At 51.7% G+C, this 20,982-nt stretch overlaps 9 protein-coding genes across 9 annotated transcripts; 5 read left to right on the top strand and 4 right to left on the bottom strand.

Annotated features, from left to right (window-relative positions):
- Positions 1 to 1,062: 1,062 nt before the first annotated feature.
- Positions 1,063 to 1,710, bottom strand: M438DRAFT_335660 (uncharacterized protein; the record flags this gene model as incomplete). Its single annotated transcript, XM_029903828.1, has 1 exon — positions 1,063 to 1,710. The coding sequence occupies one exon, from the start codon at positions 1,708 to 1,710 to the stop codon at positions 1,063 to 1,065; it is 648 nt and encodes a 215-aa protein (XP_029760120.1).
- A 95-nt stretch (positions 1,711 to 1,805) lies between these two features.
- On the bottom strand, positions 1,806 to 4,475 carry M438DRAFT_335659 (uncharacterized protein; the record flags this gene model as incomplete). The annotated part of the gene is made up of 1 exon (XM_029903827.1): positions 1,806 to 4,475. The coding sequence occupies one exon, from the start codon at positions 4,473 to 4,475 to the stop codon at positions 1,806 to 1,808; it is 2,670 nt and encodes an 889-aa protein (XP_029760119.1).
- Positions 4,476 to 4,546: 71 nt separating this feature from the next.
- M438DRAFT_335658 (NAD(P)-binding protein) lies at positions 4,547 to 5,548 on the bottom strand (the record flags this gene model as incomplete). Its single annotated transcript, XM_029903826.1, has 3 exons — positions 4,547 to 5,123; positions 5,177 to 5,411; positions 5,470 to 5,548. The coding sequence occupies 3 exons, from the start codon at positions 5,546 to 5,548 to the stop codon at positions 4,547 to 4,549; spliced, it is 891 nt and encodes a 296-aa protein (XP_029760118.1).
- A 2,273-nt stretch (positions 5,549 to 7,821) lies between these two features.
- On the top strand, positions 7,822 to 10,565 carry M438DRAFT_274227 (uncharacterized protein; the record flags this gene model as incomplete). Its single annotated transcript, XM_029900697.1, has 3 exons — positions 7,822 to 7,899; positions 7,951 to 8,117; positions 8,171 to 10,565. The coding sequence occupies 3 exons, from the start codon at positions 7,822 to 7,824 to the stop codon at positions 10,563 to 10,565; spliced, it is 2,640 nt and encodes an 879-aa protein (XP_029760117.1).
- A 129-nt stretch (positions 10,566 to 10,694) lies between these two features.
- On the bottom strand, positions 10,695 to 11,663 carry M438DRAFT_355766 (uncharacterized protein; the record flags this gene model as incomplete). The annotated part of the gene is made up of 1 exon (XM_029907059.1): positions 10,695 to 11,663. One exon carries the CDS (start codon positions 11,661 to 11,663, stop codon positions 10,695 to 10,697), a length of 969 nt encoding a protein of 322 aa, XP_029760116.1.
- Positions 11,664 to 11,836: 173 nt separating this feature from the next.
- M438DRAFT_335655 (uncharacterized protein) lies at positions 11,837 to 12,418 on the top strand (the record flags this gene model as incomplete). Its single annotated transcript, XM_029903825.1, has 2 exons — positions 11,837 to 11,878; positions 11,933 to 12,418. 2 exons carry the CDS (start codon positions 11,837 to 11,839, stop codon positions 12,416 to 12,418), a joined length of 528 nt encoding a protein of 175 aa, XP_029760115.1.
- On the top strand, positions 12,392 to 13,577 carry M438DRAFT_380533 (uncharacterized protein). The gene has a single exon (XM_029908887.1). It carries the CDS (start codon positions 12,589 to 12,591, stop codon positions 13,267 to 13,269), a length of 681 nt encoding a protein of 226 aa, XP_029760114.1. The 5' UTR covers positions 12,392 to 12,588; the 3' UTR covers positions 13,270 to 13,577.
- A 502-nt stretch (positions 13,578 to 14,079) lies between these two features.
- M438DRAFT_25270 (uncharacterized protein) lies at positions 14,080 to 16,034 on the top strand. Its single transcript, XM_029899665.1, has 3 exons — positions 14,080 to 14,408; positions 14,459 to 15,962; positions 16,013 to 16,034. The coding sequence occupies exons 1-2, from the start codon at positions 14,266 to 14,268 to the stop codon at positions 15,900 to 15,902; spliced, it is 1,587 nt and encodes a 528-aa protein (XP_029760113.1). The 5' UTR covers positions 14,080 to 14,265; the 3' UTR covers positions 15,903 to 15,962; positions 16,013 to 16,034.
- Positions 16,035 to 17,326: 1,292 nt separating this feature from the next.
- On the top strand, positions 17,327 to 20,693 carry M438DRAFT_365752 (elongation factor 3; the record flags this gene model as incomplete). Its single annotated transcript, XM_029907818.1, has 3 exons — positions 17,327 to 17,493; positions 17,550 to 20,432; positions 20,489 to 20,693. 3 exons carry the CDS (start codon positions 17,327 to 17,329, stop codon positions 20,616 to 20,618), a joined length of 3,180 nt encoding a protein of 1,059 aa, XP_029760112.1. The 3' UTR covers positions 20,619 to 20,693.
- Between the last annotated feature and the right edge of the window lie 289 nt (positions 20,694 to 20,982).

The following is a 20,982-nucleotide window of genomic DNA, read 5'->3' as shown; positions in this document are numbered from 1 at the left end:
GGCGAGTGCCGTGGCAGAGCATCCCTTGTCAAACAGGGTTCTTGAAAGGGAGTCGGCTACTGTGTTCTGCACTCCCGGGATGTGTGAAATCTTGAGGTTCAAAGGACGTAGCTTCTCGAGCCATCTGGCGTAGATATCCTCGTGAGTGTCACTGTTCATGAAACCAGTAAGGGGTTTGTGATCCGTAAAGATGGTGGACGTCTTTGGACCCATGAACATGTGAGAATGTTTATCACAGAAGTAGACCATGGCTCTCAATTCTCGCTTGTAGGTGCCGTAATTTTGTTCGGCCCCTGAGAAGGTGAAAGAGTCATACATAATGGGAACGACTCCTCCATCCTCTCGGCGTTGACGGACGTAAAATCCTGCGGCAAATTTTGAGGCGTCCACGAAGGCCTCCACTTCGAATGCGGGATCCCACCCATGAAGTGCTAGGGCTGTGGCATACTTGTTCTTGAGGAGGAGAAATGCTAGTCTTTCGGCCTCCTCCCATCTCTACGGAACGTTCCCGGTGAGTCGAGCTAGGGGCCTAGCAATATTAGCATACCCCTTGATCCATCTTCGAGCTGTAAGGTACGTTCCAAGGAAGGAGCGAATGTCGGATGGAGTACTATGGTGGCCTGGTTTAGGCCAATTTAGGATCAATTGGACTCGCTCTGGCTTTATGGTGCTCTTGCCTCCCGCTTCGTGCATCTCTCCGAGAGCTATCATTTTATTAAAACCGATGCGTATCTTGGAGAAGGATAGCTTTAGGTGAGCCCATTCTACTCGAGGTAGCAAGTGATGCTTAATAAAAGCCTAATGATTTGTCTATGATGAGTGTGCTGGAAACATGTCATCGACGTAGAATGTCATGTCAGGGGGTTTGCTTAAATTATTATTGTGCAAGAAAGACTTTTCCGGCTTTAGACTCGGTATATGTCCAAAAGCGATGTTTCCTAACTCGTTCATGGTAAAGGATGAAGACCTAGCACCCTAAGCCATGCGCGTGGGTTAGAGTTGCCCAATGCCAGGAACGACGAAAGCGAGATAATGTCTGTCGTCCGGATGGATTTGGGCGGTCTAATATGCGTTCTTTAGATCAAACGCGGAGAAGACCTTATGGCTCGGTAGTCCTAGAAAAGCGTGGGCTCTTGATGATAGCTCCATTTGATTTCCTGGTAGTTCTTCGTAGACGTAATGGTAATTGAAGGTAAGGCGTGGTTCGTCTTTGCCCTCCTTCTTTACTAGCACTGCATCAGCTCCCCAGTTCGAGAGCTTTCTATTGGCCACTGTTGTGCGTTCGTACATCCCTGCTTCTATGCCTTGAAGCACGATCTTCCGTAACCACCACTCCTTGTCATGAGCAAGGCGTTTTGCCTTTGCCTTATATGGTGGTGTGCCGGCCTTGACACTTGTTCTGTGAAGGATGAGATCCGTAGGTGGCCCCATGTCGTCTACACTAGTGGATTCTAGGTCGCGGTATGTCCACAATACCTGTAGGACTTCCAAGCGATCGCAATCAGGAATCATGTTTCCTAGCTGGATCTTACGCTCTGCTGCCCACAGTTCGAGCTCGGCCTGGCATCGGGACGTGTCCGTGACCCGACGGTGTACTCTTCTTGAGGTGGGAAACTTCTGAACGTGAGCTACCTCCGGGCTTGCTTCGTCAACCTGAGCGCTCAACACGTGCATAAAGTTCTCCTTATCGAACGGAACTGGAATTGACATGTCTGAATGAGCCAGGCAAGCATGTTCCGTGTGGCAACGGCAGGGGAATTTCATCTTGACTCGTGGTTTTGACAGTTTAAAGTCTTGTTCAGGACTTACTGAAAATCCTCTGTTGATGAGGCGTCATCTGATGATTCAGAGTCAGCTACGGAAGCGTCGGAGTCGGACTCTTCATCTGACGTGTCGTCAACCCCCTCAGATGAGTCGTCGCCCTCGACGGCATTGGCTTCGACTGCCTCCAAGAATGGAGCAACTGAGTTGCGTGTGGGGGCGGCAATGGAGGTGACGCTCTCTCCCTTGCTCTTGTCTCCTATCTCTATAACGCTCTCGCGTACGCGGATGTGGGCGTCCACGCTCTCCAGGTATGGGATGCCTAGGAGCAATGAGATGGATCGGCCTTCTTCAGGACATACGAACGCCCATACTCTTCTGGTGATGTTCTCAACTTGGACATTGAAATGAGTCCAGTACTTAAGCTCGCAACGAGCACCGTTCGGCATGGTCATGCGAATGTTGGGTAAGTTCAACTGAGAAATGGGCAGATACTCGAGCTTGAGTGCCTTCATCAGGGTAGGATAGATGAGGTTGATGTCAGATCCTTGATCGGCGGCTGTGTGATCTCTCGGTATCACGATGGCCTTGTCTTGACCGTCGATCCACACCTTAGCCGGGAGACCAAAAGCCCTGTGAGTGCGGTCCCTCTGGTTCCATTTCTGGATACTCTCTTGGACTTCTGAGTGAATGTTTGAGACGTTGATGACTTCGGTCGGAGTGGCCGGTTGACCTGTCTTCTTCACGCGACGGTTACGAGGCATGCCAAAGAGTCTCTTTGTCTCATCACGGAAGTATGGAGACAGCTGAGCCAAGTGAGTGATGGGTAGCACCACGTTGGAGTTCTTCAAGATGGTCAACACATCGACGGGGGCCTCGGTCAACATGGCCGTGATGCGATTGAGGGGCTTCTTCTGGCGGCCGACCACTCTCTTCTTGGGTGATTTGACGGGACGATTGTCGGGCGTCTTGGGAGGTTCGGCGGGAGGCTGTTCCTCCTCCTCCTCCTCCTCAGGCTGATTGCGGCGGGTACGCTTGCGACCCGTCTCCTGGCCATTGATCAAGACGTCGACTTCCTCGGTGATGTTCAAGACCTTGACTGAGGTGGGGGAGTCACTCCGAACGTCCTCCCAGATGTACTCGGGATCCTCCTCACTGGAGGTCACATCAACCAGCAACACGCCAGCCTCCCGGGCAGGTCTCTTGTCCTTGGCTTCCTTGTAGAGTTGTGCATCCTTGGTACAGAATTCGTAAAGGAACTTGATCTCCGGAGGCGACAACTGGTCACGATCACAGACAGTCTTGATGTGACCCGGTGTGCCGCACCCGCAACAGAGAGGGTTTCCATTCGAGTGCTGATGGCGACGCTGTCCGGTGACATAAGGACATGCCGACGTGAAGGGGTCAAAGGTGGGGAACATGGCGGTGCACACCTCCCGAGCGTGCTGCCACGCCAGGTCATCCGGTCCAGATGATGCCTTGCTTGACGAATGGGGTGTCGCGCTGCGAGGACCAGGTTGTGCCACCACGCTCTGGACTGCAGCTGACGAGGATTCAGCAGGCTTCCATTGCTGGCCTTGCGAGGCCTGGGGCTGAGCAGGGCGATGAGGGATGGTTGCCGTCTTCGCACCTTCGACTGAGATGCCATGGGCCTTGAACATCTCGATGACGTCGTTGGAACACTTTCCTCCTCTCATCATGTTGGTGGCGAATTCATGTAGGACGAGTCTTTGGGACTCGCGCTCGCTCTCCTCTTGCCACTTCTTCTCGACATTCATCTGTCTGATGCAGGCCTCTGCGTCCGCCAGGACTCCCCCCAGTGTCTGAGAGGCCGTCTGGGATGGTAAGCGTATGAGGCGAAGACGAAGATCATGATTGACAAGGCCTGCCAAGAAGCGCTCCTTTGTGAGTTGTACCAGGGACCTGACTGACACGGAGGCATGATTGGGGTCGTCCTCTCCTCCTGCCATGCACAGCAGGGTGAAAGCTCGCTGGTAATACTGGCGAAGGGTTTCACCAGGGCCTTGTTTCAGTTCCTGAATGTCAGGGATGGGGTTGCGCTGTTCCGATGCGACCCTCTTGAAACGCTCGAGGAATGCGTTGCGGACCATAGTAGCATAGTGGGCGGCATTGTGCTCATCGATGGCATCATTAGACAAGATGGATGACACTTGGTAATCGGTATCGGCCCATTCGGCAGCCTCTCCCTCCAAGGAATAATTGAATTCCTGAAGCCAGATCAGAGGAGTGTTTGTGCCCGTGCGATGGAGCTCTCTCTCGAAGCGTCCGAGCCAGCGCTTGGCGTCTTGCTTGTCCGATCCTGAGAAGCTCTCAATGATGGCATGAGATGCCGAAGGTACCTGCAGCTGCATGGCGCCTTGCTGAGTTCGGTATGGGGTGTAGCTCGTAGTGTTGGTGTTCGGCGATGGGTATGAGTTCATGGTAGGAGGAGGGGGTCTCAAACCGGGAACAGAGAAGTAGTTGTCGGAGAAGACATTCTCGTCCTCAGCCTCAGGGGCCAGCGTCGTCTTCTTGCTTCCCTTGGCACTTCTCAAATTGAAGGGATTGTCGTTGTTTGCGGGAACCGATTGAGAGTGGTGACGAGGAGGGATAGGAGAATGGTCTTGTGTAAGAGGACGCTGATTGCCATAAATGGGAATCGGCGCCAGCGAACCAGCACCTCCGGGCCCAGGGTTGTGATTGTTGTTTGCCATGAGGATGGTCTTTCCAAATGTCCAAGCGGGATNATACGCGTAGCGGGGTAGTTTGTGCCGAGACGCAGGGTTCAGCCGTGATCAGCTATTCGCGCTCTGGACCCCCATGTACGAATGCTAGCTTTGCTTAAATACTGGTTAGAAGCCACGAATAACATTGCGTTGCCCATGTCTCTGTCATTACCAGGGCGTTGGGCGAAGACCTTACCCTCGAAGTCCTCTTTAGGAAGCTCTGACTTTTGATTCTCACCACTCTCACCCTGAGTCATCTCCGAAGGGAAGACACCGGGAGCGATGGAGTTGACACGAACCTTAAGGCCGTTGTTGCCGATCTCGAAGCCGAGCATCTTAGTAAGGTGAATAACGGCTGCCTTAGAGGCATTGTAGGCAAAGTGGTGCTGAGCAGTCTTGACGATTCCGCTGATAGAGCAGACATTAATGACACAGCCAGAGAAGCCGTGTTGGTGTTCGGAAGCCTTTTGGAGCAGAGGCAGGAAGCCCATGGTCATGAAGAAGCATTGAGGGACATTGGTCTTGTAGGTATCGGTCCAGTCCTCAATGTTGGAGTCGGGGTTGTCGAAAAGGTTAGCCTTCATCTCCTCGGCAGTCTTGGCCTCGGTCTGCATGGTGTTGGACGAAACGCCAGCGCTGGGGGACACGTTAGAAGACCTACACTGACAAACGTATGGTGAGATGCTTACTTGTTGACCAGGATGCAGACACACTTCTCCTTACTTTCAATCTCCTTGACCATGGCAGTGATCGACTCCTTCTTTGAGATGTCACCCTGGATGGGGATGATTTGTCCAGGAATGTCCTTGCCGTAGATCTCAGCGACCTTGTCGAGCTTCTCCTTTGTGCGGCCGATAATGTAGACCTTAGCACCGTTCACAGCGAATGCCTGTGTCGCCATGAGGCCGATGCCCGAGCCACCACCTGTATTGAGTAGTCAGAACTGAGTTCGTGTCTACCTTTGTGAGATTTCATGACGAACCGGAGACGACGACAACCTTGTCCTTGACATTGAACAGCTCAGAGAGCTTAAAAGCATCGTTATTGTTGGGCGATGACATGTTGGATGTGGTTGTGAAAGTACGTTGGGTGACAGGCGTATAGATTGCTTGAGGTTGGATGTGTCGAGAAAATGTCTGAAGACGGGAAGTAGCCATCAATGTTCGGGGTGCTGCTCTACTTGTACTTGAGGGGAGAGCTCTAAGTGTCATTCTTGTGAGTGTCGTCATGATGAATGCGATGGGTCGGCAGCAGAGCGAGATGCGTAGCCTAAAAAAGTAGATGTAATAGGAATCTGCTGATGCTTTGAATTCTCCGATCGATGGCCTGCTACTCCTATTAAATCTGCCAAATCCCCAATGCGAAAGTCCTGTCGTCAGAAGTGCCCGCATTTTGGCATGGGAAACCATCAATGTCATCAGGCGAGCGTCATCGAGCAGTTCCTCGGAACGTGTGCTCTGATCTCGTCAGGCAAACAGCGTATCCAATTGTCATTGTGATTGTATATAATGCAGACTATTGATTGGAAAGATTCAAGAAACAATCCAAAATAGAGGTTGGTTTGAGAGGCAGCAAGAGTTCCAAGCCTTGTGGGAAAGGAAATGCCTTCTGAAGCTTGGGCCTTGACGGACTTCAGCTCCGAAACATGCATGTTCAATGTGCTAAACTCTCTGTCGAAACGCACGATTTTGATATTGGTAGAGACAGCCCCTGTCAACACTTCTCTGCGGACGACTTTACCAATCTCAAGAATATTGTGCATTTCTGCAGTGCGGACAGTTCCAAGTGTGGGTGTGGGAGATAGCTAGAAGTAACGGCTCCAAGTACACGAGAAGGTAGGAAGGTTGATGAAGAGAACAGAAAACACAATAATCATCTATCAGATGAGCGACCAAAGCGCGAGGGTTAAAAAAAGGGTTGCATTAGGCAAAAAAAAAACAGTGCCAGGACAGGAGAAACCCAAAAATGAAGCTGCTACGCTGGGTCGAACAACGGACCTTAGGATAATTGCAGAAACTGCAATCCCACGCTCTACCACTGAGCTACAGCAGCATCACGTGATAGACATGCCGTGCTCAAGGTCAATTATAAAACACTGTATTTGGCTGTTCCAGAATCATAAGGGCGTCCCGTCTGCAAAAAGATAGGATGCTTCTAGTCGTTAAACATGCCGGTCGAGAGTAGCATCAAGTCGCCTCGCTGTCCCTCCGGAACAAATCGTGTTGTGCAAGGCAGACATGGCCGCATCTAGACTGACTCTCTGCACGAAAGCTTGGGCTGTCTTGTGGCCGCCGAAAAGCAAAACCTTCTTCGAGGACAGAGTTGTGCTCGGTAAGGAGCTGAGAAGGAGCAACTTGCAATGGATAATGCCGACAATTCCAAGCGTATCATGTCTTTTGGTAACTTCGCTACGGGACTCACACGGTTCGTGGGTTTCCCATTTCCGTGCCCTACGTTCGCCTTACTGGAGCGGCAGAGACTGCTCAACGAGCCGGAGCTACGTACTTTTGATACACGCCATCACCATGCGGGATGGTTCTCTTACAACCAGCGGCAGCAAAGACTGGATTCCAGTAGGCAAGTAGGCCAAAAATAAACCAATCGAAAGCGTGGCATCCACAAGCAGCGTCTCCAGACCGTGGTGCGACACTTGGCGCCTTCCTCCAAAGCACTGGGGTCAGGGTCCGTCTCTCTCTCCACACCCGCATGGTCAATTATATCCAACTGGTTCCTTTACTTTTCAATGGCTCCTGCCTCGTATTCTCTGTTTTTGCTTCGTCGTTGCATTGTTCTCTTGTGTCCCCGGCTGGACTAAGATTTTCTTTCTACTTTCACTAAATCGCTTTCTATTCACCTATGATCATCTTGGTTCTTTCCATCGACTGCGCCAGCACATAAACCAACCCTTCTTACCAACCAGTCGATCTCTGCGGAGTTGAACTTTCTGAATGCATGTTCCGCGCTCGCATCTGCACGACCAAGCCTCTTTTCTCCTCTCTCAATCAAATTGACTAATTTTCAACACCTGCATATGCAGTGTGACCTTGGCCAATCCCAAAAGACGCACATACTACCCCTCTCACCCGACGAACAAAAAACTTGATCTAATACGTGATCACGAAACTGCACGAATTCAAACCACTGGGCAAAAAGGAAAGAAGGTTGACTTCTGGAAAGTCACCTGGTTCTAATTTGGTACTTGACCGCTCTTCTTCTACCTGGAACATCGCCCTTGCACTCCTGTTTACAAACACATCTCCTTCAGAACATTTCTACTCCCCTTCGTTATTCCTGGCTACGCTCGTTTTCTTGCCAGGATCTAATCATATACAATATGTGGACCGAAATGTTTGCCCGTGCAGTCAATGAGAATGGTGTCCCATCTATTCATGATCATTGGGCAACAAAGGATGTGAGTCCAATACTGTTGCGAAAATGCCACTCCTTGTGCTAATGTCGATAGATTGCATATACCGCCATTGTGGGCTCGGTTATGCTTGCTGCCCTTCTCGAATGGTTCCTTTGGGTAGCTGCTTTTCTATACTGTCTTGTCAAGGTCTATCAGAAGGCCGAGACTGTCAGCATCAAGATCCTTGCGATAGTGATGATGTTTGCTTTCACTGGCCTCAGGTGCGTTGCTATGAGTAGATCTTCGAGCCTCCAGTTGCTGACACCAAACCCAGATGCATATTCTTACCCATAATGGTTGTAACGCTTCCCCTTCCAAGCCAAGTCGTGCGATACTTCCCTCAAGAAATGGTCAGCTTCTTGCAATGGTTCGCCTTCTGGTCTTTCTCTGGACTGCTCATCATTCCATGGCTCATCTGTGTATATCAACTGGTCACGCACTCTGTCGGACGAACGAAGCGCATCAAACACGTCCTGGACGAGGATTCAGCCCCCAAGGTCGTTATCATCATGCCTTGTTACAAAGAGATTCCTGAGATTCTGCTTCGAACAGTGGATTCTTTGGCCGACTGTGACTACCCTCCATCTTGTTTGCACATCTTCCTTTCCTTCGACGGAGACCAGGAAGACGAACTTTACCTCAAGACTATTGAGCAACTCGGTGTTCCCTTGACGCTGGACACATACCCTAAGAGTATCGACGTCACTTATAGAAGCACTCGCGTCACCATTTCTCGTTTTCCGCACGGTGGTAAGCGTCACTGCCAAAAGAGGACTTTCAAGCTTATCGACAAAGTGTATGCCGAGTACTTGAAACGCAACGATAATCTCTTTGTTCTCTTCATCGACTCCGACTGCATTCTTGACAGAGTGTGCATCCAGAACTTCATGTATGAGATGGAATTGAAGCCTGGAAGCAAGAGAAACATGTTGGCCATGACCGGCGTCATCACCTCAACAACAGAGAAGAACAGTTTGATCACTGTTCTGCAAGACATGGAATACATCCACGGCCAGTTGTTTGAAAGATCTGTCGAATCTGGTTGCGGCGCTGTAACATGCTTGCCGGGAGCTTTGACAGTCTTGCGGTTCTCTGCTTTCAGAGCTATGGCTAAATACTACTTCGCGGACAAAGCAGAACAGTGCGATGACTTGTTCGATTACGGCAAATGCCATCTGGGAGAAGACAGATGGCTGACCCATCTCTTCATGATTGGAGCCAAAGAGAAGTATCAGATCCAGATGAACACCGGAGCCTTTTGCAAGACCGAAGCCGTACAGACATATCAAAGTTTACTCAAACAACGTCGCAGATGGTTCCTTGGATTTATCACTAACGAGGTTTGCATGCTCACGGATGTCCGTCTCTGGAGACGCTACCCTATCCTCTGTCTGGTCCGCTTTGCTCAAAACACCATCAGAACCACCGCACTTCTCTTCTTCATCATGGTCATCTCCATCATCACGACATCTCAAAAGATTGCAAACTTGCCTGTTGGATTCATCGCTGTGTCTCTCGGCCTCAACTGGGTATTGATGTTGTACTTTGGTGCCAAGCTCGGACGATACAAGATCATGATGTATCCCCTGATGTTCGTCATCAACCCCTTCTTCAACTGGGCGTACATGGTGTATGGAATTTTCACAGCTGGTCAGAGGACCTGGGGAGGACCACGTGCCGATGCTGGTGCAGCCAACTCGACCACCACACCACAAGCTGCCATCGAACACGCAGAGGCAACAGGTGACGATCTGAACGTCGTACCAGAAACCTTCAAACCCGCAGTCGAAGCGATCACTCGCAAAAAGTCTGTCAAGAACAGAAACGTGCTTCCGGATCAGCGGCTCGAGGGCAAGTTTGCGGCACCAGAGCTTATGCCTGGTGGGTGGTACAAGCAAGCGGCCGATTCTACAAACACACTACCGGACATTTCAAACCATCCAGCTATGCGCAGATTGAGTTTCGAATCGATCGGTACGGCAACTTCAGGCAATAACTCGGTCTATCTTCCTCGACGAATCGAATCGATCTTCGGACCAGAAGATCGTAATCTGTACCACAACGCACAAGCCCATCAGAGACCAGCTGGTGGATTGCACTACGAGCAAGAGGAGTACGAGATGAGCAGACCCGACACAGGCACAACCCTTAAGGGAGGTTACTCCGTCTCGGTGCAGTCGGCCAGCGACGACGAATCAAACTACGGCCATGGAAGAATGAACTCTGACAACAGCGACATGAGCGTAGCACAAGGTAAAGCACCTGCCGGCTCTGAGAAAGTTCTAGCAGTACCCGGGAGGACCAGACAGGCGTATGATCACGGCAGCAACCGCAGCAGAACAGGCAAGAGTCCGTTGGCGCGAAGAAGCTTTGTCAGATCGGCTTCGGATCTAATGCCAGAATTGGATGAGGCGCAAAGAGGTCAATCGATGGAGATGAGGGAAAGACAAGCCGCCGAACAAGGAGTCGGTCTCATGGACCCTCGGGCCAGAAGTGTGAGCCCTCTTGGTCCTCAGACAGTGCCTGCACCTGCACCTGCACCTGCACCAACTGCTGCCCCTGCTCCCGAAACTCGACCTGCACCAACGGAAGTCGTGGAGGAAAAGAGCAAGAAGGAGCGGAAGAAGTTGAGTAAGCCGAGACCTGGCAGCAGTGGAAGTGGAAGATAAGGCAACAACAGGACAGAGATATTGTACAACAAAAAGGGGGTTGGGTAGTAATAATATATGACGAGTTCTTCTTTTTCCTGCCTATTATTCTTGTCACCAGCATGAAAGTCAACAGGTGTGATTGCTGGGTCAAGCTGAAGACGAAGACGACCAAGGTAGACCTTTCCAGGTCAAAGCTACTTCAGACTCGCCACCAACCAGATACCTCAAAGTGACACCCACGCCTTCCAAGCCACACTCTACAGCGGCTTGGTTCCAGACAAACTGTCTCACTCTACCCTCAGTCGTGATATTGAGATAGGCCATAGGTAGACCACTCCTCCCAACAGCATCTCTGACCCCCTTCGTCGCCTCTTTGGCCGCAGCCAAAATAGCAATTGTGCCTTCACCTCTATACCTTACAGGCGCACCTACAACCGCCCCTTCCAATTCCCTGATCATACTCGGCTTTGGGGCTTCCGCTTTACATTGTACCAAAATACTCAACGGTGCAGGACGGGAAGGTAATGCCCAAGAACCCAATAGATCGATACCGAGGTCGCTAGCTCGGCCAACGCGTGTCAAGGAGAAGCCGAGGCCAGAGAGGGCGTTTGCAACGGTGTATTCGTAGTGGGTGCCGCGGTAGACTGTGCTGGTTGGAGAGAGAGTTGTGGTAGAGGCGTAGGTGAGGAACTCAGAGAGGGAAGAGTGGTGGGCGCTGCCGTGGGCGATTGCATGTTGGTCTTTTGAGGGCTTGGGTTTACGGATACGTTTCTTTGGTGCTGCTTCGGCAGCGTCTGCAATTGTGGTGTCCGCTATGGTGGTGTCGAGGACCTTTGGCGGACGACCACGTCTCTTGGTTGTTGACGCATTGACAGCAAGATCTGGTATAGATGGGTTTGTATCCTCATGGAGATTTTCTGGTTTCAATTTCCGAGAGCGCTTCTTCTTCAATGGCGGAGTGTCATCCGGAGGTGATGGGATGGGCGAGGCATCGGAGGAGTCGACTGCCTCGGTGGTCGAGGGCTTCACATGCTGAGAGGCGTAACGTCTAAATGACGGAAGAAATGGCGACGACTTGTTCAGGCGACTGCAAGCGGTTATGGCATGGCGGTGCATGTGGTAGGAAATAGAGAGTGATTGAAGGTCGCGACTTGTCGAAGCATCGCCAACAAGTTTGCGGAGGGAAGCGCGACTTGCAAGCTGCAAGGCCCGTCATCGCAACCAACAACTTCGCACCTTCGCACCTTCCACTTTTTGCTTCACTCCGATCTATACCACAAACACGCACTATGGCAGATCGATTAACCCAACTCCAGGATTGCCTGGATGATGTAAGCGACTCCCGGAGTCTGCAGCAGAAATGCGACAACTAACGCGACTCGCAGCTGGCAACCCAAATGTTCGCATCAATCCGCTACATCCAAACACGCCATCAATACGGCGACATCCCAGGCCAACCGGACATGTCCGACCCAACCCCCAACGCCCCAGCACCTCTCCAACCAAACGCCGCCCCCGACACCCTCACAGCCACTGCCGCCGAACAAAACCCTGCCCTCGCCAACAACCCCGAAGCCTCTGCTCTGGAAGGTCAAGACCCTGCGCAAATCGGCCCTGATGATCCTGCTACTTTCCAAGCTGCTTTGAAGGAACTGGCTAGGGATTTAGTGCTCAAAGAACAGCAGATTGAATATCTGATCTCTGTGCTGCCGGGTATTGGCGAGAGTGAAGCGAATCAAAGCCAAAGGATACAAGTCTTGGAGAAAGAGCTGAGAGAGGCCGACGAGGAGAGGAAGAAGGCCTTGGAAGAAAGAGAGACCATGCTTGACAAGCTGGGTGCTCTGGCTGGAGAGTGCAAAAGGGTCTATTGATCTGATTGCTGAAGAAATAGTTTGACGATTTTTATGATACCCCTGGTCTACTGTGATAGACCAATGCGAGAAGCGAAGGAAGAGAGAAGAACAGCCGACATCTGTTGATCCCAACTGGGTATCGAACTAGCTATCAAAAGCAAAATGGTTTGGGTGATTGTCCACTGAGAATGCTTGTTCGTTCGTGCCCGCTTCGGACAGCGTATCTACTTACAACACCATCTTACGTTCCCCCGGACTGGTACAGAGATAGCTCGATAGACCGAGAGAGGTCGGTCCCGGTACCGCTATTATACTTTAGAAGAAAGCTTTCTAAAGATACAAGACCTCGCTGTAAACCTCCAAGGACAATCTGGCACTTTCTGTGTCGCTGTATAAAGCTCACAAGCTTTGTAGTTTCTCAGTCCCACCTTCTTCGGCCAACAGCCCAAACATTGGCCCAACACGCACCAAAGTTGCTGCCGCTAGTCGCCATTCCTCTGCCGTACACACCTCGCGAGGCAGAGCCAGTCCAACAACGAGGCGGCCATGGAAAAGCAGATCACTCCTTGGTAGACATGTCGAACCTCACAGTCTTTTCGCCACGGGACTCGCCGCTACTCATACGCCTCATCCTCTCAACTCGAAGGGCCTCTTGTCGAAGCTTGTCCATCGTTGTTGCCGACATCGTCTTCTCCCAGTGGATACCCATGCCGCCGCGCAGTTTCAGCAATTCGATCGTTATGGGCGGCTCATTCGAGGTCTTCTCCTCTGCAGTAAAGTCCTCTAGTCGACTTTTCATGTCTTGGGTCGTAGGAAGCTTGGGGTTCTTACTGGAGCGACTGGTGTTGGCAGGGGTGATCTTCAACTGAGGGGTAGCTTTGAGAGTTGACACGCTTGATTGTTGGTCGAGGCGATTGCTTTCGATGGGGTCTTTTGTTCCTCGACCACTACCTTTGGTCAGTCGAGTGACAACCATACGATACAATGACGGGTACCATTCTGCCATCTTGAACACCTCAGCAATTCTTTGGGAGAGCTCTTCTTCATTCTGGATTTCATGATGGACCTTTCGGACTTCTTGGTCGACGAGAGTGGGTGTGAGGACAGGTGCATCGTGGAGTGGCTGATGAATGGCGGCGAGTATCTCCAAAGCCGACATACCTGATGATTGATCCATGATCAAGGCATGATAATGGATTGCACGTATCGCGGAAGGAATGTTGATAGTTGATCTACTATGAGGCAATCATTACTCGGCGTCGCCGTTGCCTCGAGTAGAGAGTACCAAGCGATATTTTGATTCAAGCAAGAGCGATGAAGTTGATTGCGTTGCAACTTCTGGAAGCAATGGCAAGGCACGTTCTTCTTTGTGATTAAGAACATCGAGGGGGAGCGAACGTGGGGTCCGACGACTCATTGATCTTCGATTAACATCTTTGGTTGAGCATGAGGAAATCTGTTTCACAGCATCTCTCTCCTGACAGGAAACCATGTCGCCTTGGCGTGCATGAGGGTGAACAATTCACCCGGCAGTCCTTCGCACCTGGCGTCACAGGCCATTCATAAGTCAACAAATGCAATCACTGAGATGTATGCAAGCATCTTCATCAAGCGTGTTGAAGGAATTGGGCAGACCGAACAATCAAGCTGAAACGCAAAGAGGGACATGTCGGGGGTCAGGGTGACTTCCCAGTTGTGAGCCACCTGACATCATGCGATGCATGTGCATACTAGCAGGCGGGGACATGGAGCTTCGGAAAGCTCTCAAAACAAAGGCATCTCCCCAAACAATCGCTTGCCCTATCTACTATTTCCTTTGCTGGATTTCAGAGACTAAGTAAACATATCTCGTCAAAATACCTAGTATGTCGGCATCAGCACTCCTGAAAAGTCGTGTCAGACGACCCAGCTATCTTAACAAGATTGCTAAAGCCGAGGATTTGATGCACCATTTCCCCAATGGTAGTTACGTCGGCTGGTCTGGGTTTACTGGTGTCGGTTATCCGAAGTACGTTTTGGAAGTCAGGCCTGAGGACCCGATAGTCTGACTTGATGCAGAAAGGTACCCACAGCCATGGCTGATCATGTCGAAAAGAACGGCCTCCAAGGCCAACTCAAGTACAACCTTTTTGTTGGCGCCTCCTCTGGTGCTGAAACAGAAAATCGATGGGCTAAACTCAACATGATTGAGCGACGTGCTCCTCACCAGGTCGGCAAGGAGATTGCGAAAGGCATCAACAATGGCAACATCAAGTTCTTCGACAAGCACTTGAGCATGTTCCCTGTGGACTTGATGTACGGATTTTACACGAGGGAAAAGGCCAACAACCGCCTGGATGTTGCTATTGTGGAAGCCAGTGCCATAACCGAAGACGGCGGAATTATTCCTGGTGCTTCGGTCGGTGCCTCTCCCGAGATCATACAGATGGCAGATAAGATCATCATCGAGGTCAATACTGCGGCTCCCTCATTCGAAGGTCTTCACGATATCACCATGACAGATCTTCCGCCTCGTCGAAAGCCATATTTGATCATGGCTCCTGAGGACCGCATTGGCACTCCTCACATCCCTATCGACCCTGAGCGTGTTGTTGCAATTATCGAATCAGACTATCCTGATCAGACCCAGCCTAACGCGCCCGAAGACGATACCAGCAGAGCCATTGCCAGCAATCTCATTGAGTTCCTAAAGTACGAAGTTAGCAAGGGACGCTTGCCCGAGAACCTTCTACCTCTTCAGTCGGGTATCGGTAACATCGCCAACGCCGTTATTGGCGGACTCGCCTCTGGAGGTGCCAACTTCAAGAACCTCAAGGTCTGGACCGAAGTCCTTCAAGACTCTTTCCTTGACCTTTTTGACTCGGGCAATCTTGACTTTGCCACAGCGACATCCATTCGCTTCTCGCCCGACGGTTTCAAGCGCTTCTACGATAATTGGGAGAATTACTATCCCAAACTTCTTCTCCGTAGCCAGGCAGTTTCCAACTCACCTGAAGTTATTCGTCGTCTTGGTGTCATCGGAATGAACACTCCTGTGGAGGTCGACATCTATGCCCACGCCAACAGCACATGTGTCTTGGGCTCGCGCATGCTCAACGGTCTTGGTGGAAGTGCCGACTTCTTGAGATCAGCAAAATACTCGATCATGCACACCCCTTCCACCCGTCCAAGCAAGACTGATCCTACTGGTGTTTCTTGCATTGTTCCCATGTGTACCCATGTCGACCAGACCGAACATGATCTCGATGTTGTCGTCACCGAGCAAGGTTTCGCCGATGTTCGTGGCCTGTCTCCTCGCGAGCGAGCTCGTGTCATCATCAAGAAATGTGCTCACCCAGACTACGTGCCTATACTTGAGGATTACTTTAACAAAGCCGAGTTCGAGTGTTTGCGTAAGGGTATGGGCCATGAGCCACACATGCTCTTCAACTCATTCGACATGCACAAGCATCTTGTAGATCACGGGACCATGAAACTTGACAAGTGGGACTGGTATGGTTAAATGTGTAACTGGATGTAGTCGTTCTCTGTTGTAGACTTCTGTTCAAACCATTAACATGATGTATGAGCATGACGCGTTATCAGATCAGATCTGTGACTTACGAACATTAGAGATACCAAATGTGCTTACATTCCAAACTTTTTACAAGTCTAAAACTTTTTTGCTCATCAAGATTGTTCAATTGCTCTTTCCAGTTGTTGCTTGATTCTGTGGTATGCCGCACAGACAGCGCCACGCCCGTCTGGAGAAGTGGGACTCCCTCCACGAAACCTGGGGTCAACCAGCATGCAGCAGCAAACATTCAGGCAAGAACGAGTACGGCCACGAATGCTTCGTCTTCCAAGAAAAACACCGACTAGAAGGACACGGTAAGCAAGATCATGGCTGTAGACATGCAGTATCGAATCAGCCCATCGAGACCTTAGGCGCGTTCAGATGAGCACTCTTCCTGGGGATGAGGCTGACTGACAAGCATCTCGGAGCCCACCACGCTACCTACTCGAGAGTTTGGACACATGAGTGAAATGACGTCTTACTGGCCTTTGAGTGCAGGTACAGCACACTTGACGACCTTCCTTGGGGGTGAGTGATGGCAAAGTCTCAACCGACACTCGCGCTTTCGAGGAATCGAGCCTTCGTTGCGTCTGTGGTCTCCATGCAACTTGCAAAAAATACCATCTGGATACGAGTGGGTTTGGCAAATTTTGATGGTCGGTCTGTTGGCAATTGAAGCATCACGTCGTGGTCTAATGTTGTGTCTGACCAGATGGCATCGTATGGTTATCAGAAACGGAGTATGGATGCACTTGAAGAGCGGCTGCTTTTACCTGTTTGCTCTGGCACAGCAACAAAATCAAGCCCATAGAGTGTCTGGATGTTCCACGAAGTGAGACTGAAGCGAGCTGTGCCTCCACGACGTTGTTGAGAGGTGTGTCCAGGCAATTCACGAGCCATTTTGCTGACCGACAATCGCACAAAGGTAAGCATGAGTGAGAGTGGCCCTTGGTTGGGAGATACCGCTTGTGAGGCTACGAGCTTATTGGCGACACCAACAAAAAAAGAGATTGCTGGATGAAGTTCGAAAATTGTTCGGATAGACTTCGAATCGAAGCGTTCCAGAAAGACGCTCGGCGAACCCCTGCGTGGTGAGAGAAATCCTTGGGATCGCCGACCCCGAAACTTGTGCTTTTGCTTGGGTGAAAGGTGGCAAAGTGAGTGAGGCAAAGCCGGTTGCCGGGCAGCAGACTGACTGGCCAATCAGAGGAGTAAGAATCGGAAGGAGGTGCAATGGCCTCCGATTGAGCGTCGAGGTCTTGGCGGGGTTTGGTGTTGGGAAAAATTAGCGTGAAAAATCGGTGTCTGTTCCAATATTAAGCTGTGGTCGCCGGGACACATCTCTCTTTTTTTCCTCATCTCCCACCAAAATGGCATCAAAGCAAGCATCTAAGGAGAACCAAACCTCCCTGAAGGTGCTCGAGGAGCTCCTGGCCAAGTTGAACGTCTCCAAGGCCCAGGATGAGATCAACGGTGTCTCTCAGGAGATTGCCATCTTCATCAACGGTGACATCGAGGAGGAGGATGCTCCCACCAAGTGAGTCGCCTCGTGCTGTATACCACACCTGACCAATTTCTAACCCGCAATTTCAGGGCTGTCGCTACCTTGAAGAAGGCCCTTGCCAACAAGAAGGACGCTGTCGCCCGTGAGCGTGCCTGCGATGCCATCAAAGCCATCGCCTCGCACTCCGAGGTCAGCCCCGCTGTTGAGCCTTACCTTGTCGACCTTCTCCCCGCCGTCCTCGGTGCCGTCGGTGACAAGATGGTTCCCGTCAAGAACGCCGCCCAGGCCGCCGCCCTTGCCATCACCCGTATGGCCAACGCCAACGCCGTCAAGGCCCTCATCCCCCACTTCATCGAGTCCATCCACAACGCCCAGAAGTGGCAAGAGAAGATGACCGACTTGGACTGCATCGTCGCTCTCTCCGAGTCCTCCCCCGTCCAGACCGCTCTCCGTGTTCCTGAGCTGATCCCCATCGTCTCCGAGGCCATGTGGGACACCAAGAACGAGGTCAAGAAGGCTGCCTACTCCGTCATGGAGAAGATCTGCTCTTTGATCGTCAACAAGGATATCGAGCGTTTCATTCCCGAGCTCATCAAGTGTATCGCTAAGCCCGAGAACGTCCCCGAGACCATTCACTTGCTCGGTGCCACCACTTTCGTCACCGATGTCCACGAGCCCACCCTCGCCATTATGGTTCCCCTTCTCGAGCGTGGTCTTAACGAGCGTGAGACCGCCATCAAGAGAAAGGCTGCCGTCATTGTCGACAACATGTGCAAGCTTGTCGAGGACCCCCAGATTGTCGCCGCTTTCTTGCCCAAGCTGATGCCCGCCCTCCACCGCAACCACGACAACCTTGCCGACCCCGAGGCTCGTGAGAAGACCAAGCAGGCTCTTGACACTCTCGTCCGTGTTGGTCACGTCGAGAACGGCAAGATCCCCGAGATCTCCAAGGACGGTGACATGGCCACCGTTGCCTCCCACCTCAAGTCCGTCCTTTCTGAGAAGAAGGGTGTCGCTGACAAGTTCGAGTCCATTGTCAACTACGTTGGTGCCATCGGTGGCCAGCTCGTTGACGAGAAGGACGACGAGCCCATGACCTGGGCCCAGAACACCGTTCCTTTCCTTACCGTCATTGTTGGTGACGACGAGGCCAAGAACGTCTCCGAGGCTCTCCGCAAGCGTGCCTCCCCCACCGCCGCTGCCGGCCGTGATGTCGAGCCCGATGAGGAGGAGGGTGAGGATCTCTGCAACTGCACCTTCAACTTGGCCTACGGTGCCAAGATTCTGCTCAACCAGACTCACCTTCGCTTGAAGCGTGGTCAGCGTTACGGTCTTCTCGGTCCCAACGGTTCCGGCAAGACTACCCTCATGCGTGCCATCAACAACGAGCAGGTTGAGGGTTTCCCCAAGCAGGATGAGGTCAAGACCGTCTACGTCGAGCACGATCTCGACTCCGACGACACTGAGCAGACCGTCATTGGCTGGACCATGAAGAAGCTTGCCTCCGTCGGTGTCGAGACCCCCGACGAGGAGGTTCGCAAGACCCTCATCGAGTTCGGTTTCCTCGAGGAGCAGCTCGACGGCCCCATTGGTGGTCTTTCCGGTGGTTGGAAGATGAAGCTGGCTCTTGCCCGTGCCGTCTTCGAGAAGCCCGATATTCTCCTCCTCGACGAGCCCACCAACCACTTGGACGTCAAGAACGTTGCTTGGCTCGAGAACTACCTCACCACCTCCCCCTGCACATCCATCATCATCTCTCACGACTCCAAGTTCCTCGACAACGTCATCCAGCACGTTATCCACTACGAGCGCTTCAAGCTGAAGAGATACCGTGGCAAGCTTAGCGAGTTCGTCAAGCGCGTTCCTTCCGCCAAGTCCTACTACGAGCTTGGTGCCTCCGAGATGGAGTTCAAGTTCCCTGAGCCCGGTTTCCTTGAGGGTGTCAAGACCAAGGCTAAGGCCATCGTCCGTGTTAGCAACGTCTCCTTCCAGTACCCCGGTACCTCCAAGCCCCAGATTGAGGAGTGCTCCTTCCAGTGCTCTCTCGGCTCCCGTATTGCCGTCATTGGTCCCAACGGTGCCGGAAAATCTACCCTCATCAACGTCCTTACTGGTGAGCTGATCCCTACCAAGGGTGAAATCTACCACCACGAGAACATCCGTATTGCCTACATTAAGCAGCACGCTTTCGCTCACATCGATCACCACCTCGACTCTACTCCTTCGGAGTACATCCAGTGGCGTTTCCAAACTGGTGAGGATCGTGAGACCATGGATCGTGCCAACAAGATCGTCACCGACGAGGACGAGAAGGCCATGGACAAGATCTACAAGGTTGAGGGTACCTACCGTCGTGTTATCGGTATCCACTCGCGTAGAAAGTTCAAGAACTCCTACGAGTACGAGTGTTCGTTCGCCATCGGTGACAACATCGGCATGAAGAACGAGAAGTGGACTCCCATGATGACCGCTGACAACGCCTGGATCCCCCGTACCGAGATCATGCAGTCCCATCAGAAGATGGTTGCTGAGGTTGACCAGAAGGAGGCTCTTGCCTCTGGTCAGTTCCGTCCTCTCGTCCGTAAGGAGATTGAGGCTCACTGCGCCAACTTCGGTCTTGACGCTGAGCTTGTTTCTCACTCGCGTATGCGTGGTCTGTCTGGTGGTCAGCGTGTCAAGGTCGTCCTTGCCGCCTGCTCATGGCAACGTCCTCACTTGATCGTCCTCGACGAGCCCACCAACTACCTCGACCGTGACTCTCTCGGTGCCCTTTCCAAGGCCATCAAGTCCTTCGAGGGTGGTGTCATCATCATTACTCACTCTGCCGAGTTCACCAAGGACTTGACTGAGGAAGTCTGGGCTGTCCAGAACGGTCGTATGACTCCTTCCGGTCACAACTGGGTTCAGGGCCAAGGTGCTGGGCCTAGACTTGAGGCCAAGGGTGGTGATGAAGAAGAAAAATTTGATGCCATGCTTGTCATCCCCGATCCTTTTCTTGGAGAAACATCTTTGCTAACTATTTCCACAGGGGTAACAAGATCGAGACCGTTGAGAAGAAGAAGAAGCTCACATCCGCCGAGCTCCGCAAGAAGAAGAAGGACCGCATGGCCCGCCGCAAGCGTGGTGAGGAGGTCTTCTCTGACGAGGATGACTTCTAGAGCACTCGCTGACCTGCTCTTTTGTTTACGCTTCGTGAATGATACAGAGGGTTGGTGGTGTGTTTTTGCTGTTGCACTCGAGGCATTTGGCCAGGCGTCCCGGATTAAAAAGGGCTATGTTTATGACGTTTCTTTAACTATTCCCCGTTGTGAATCGCTTGCATTAGAGATAGATTCATCTACAATAAAAGATCTTTCTCGCTTTCAACCATCGGTATACAGCTTCAGACCACGTGAGACCCCTGCCAAGCCTTTCCACTTCGTCTCGTTTGAGTTCCATGCGCGCTTCGCTTGCATTTCTCAGTTGCTCCGTGTTAATGTTCTTGTCATGACACTGGTCCTCGATGTCAGACTGTAGCTTGTC

Source organism: Aureobasidium pullulans (genome assembly GCF_000721785.1).
Source record: "Aureobasidium pullulans EXF-150 unplaced genomic scaffold scaffold_10, whole genome shotgun sequence".
NCBI lineage: Eukaryota > Fungi > Ascomycota > Dothideomycetes > Dothideales > Saccotheciaceae > Aureobasidium > Aureobasidium pullulans.
The sequence above is the reverse complement of the archived record's forward strand: the minus strand, read 5'-3'. Positions and strand labels throughout refer to the sequence as shown.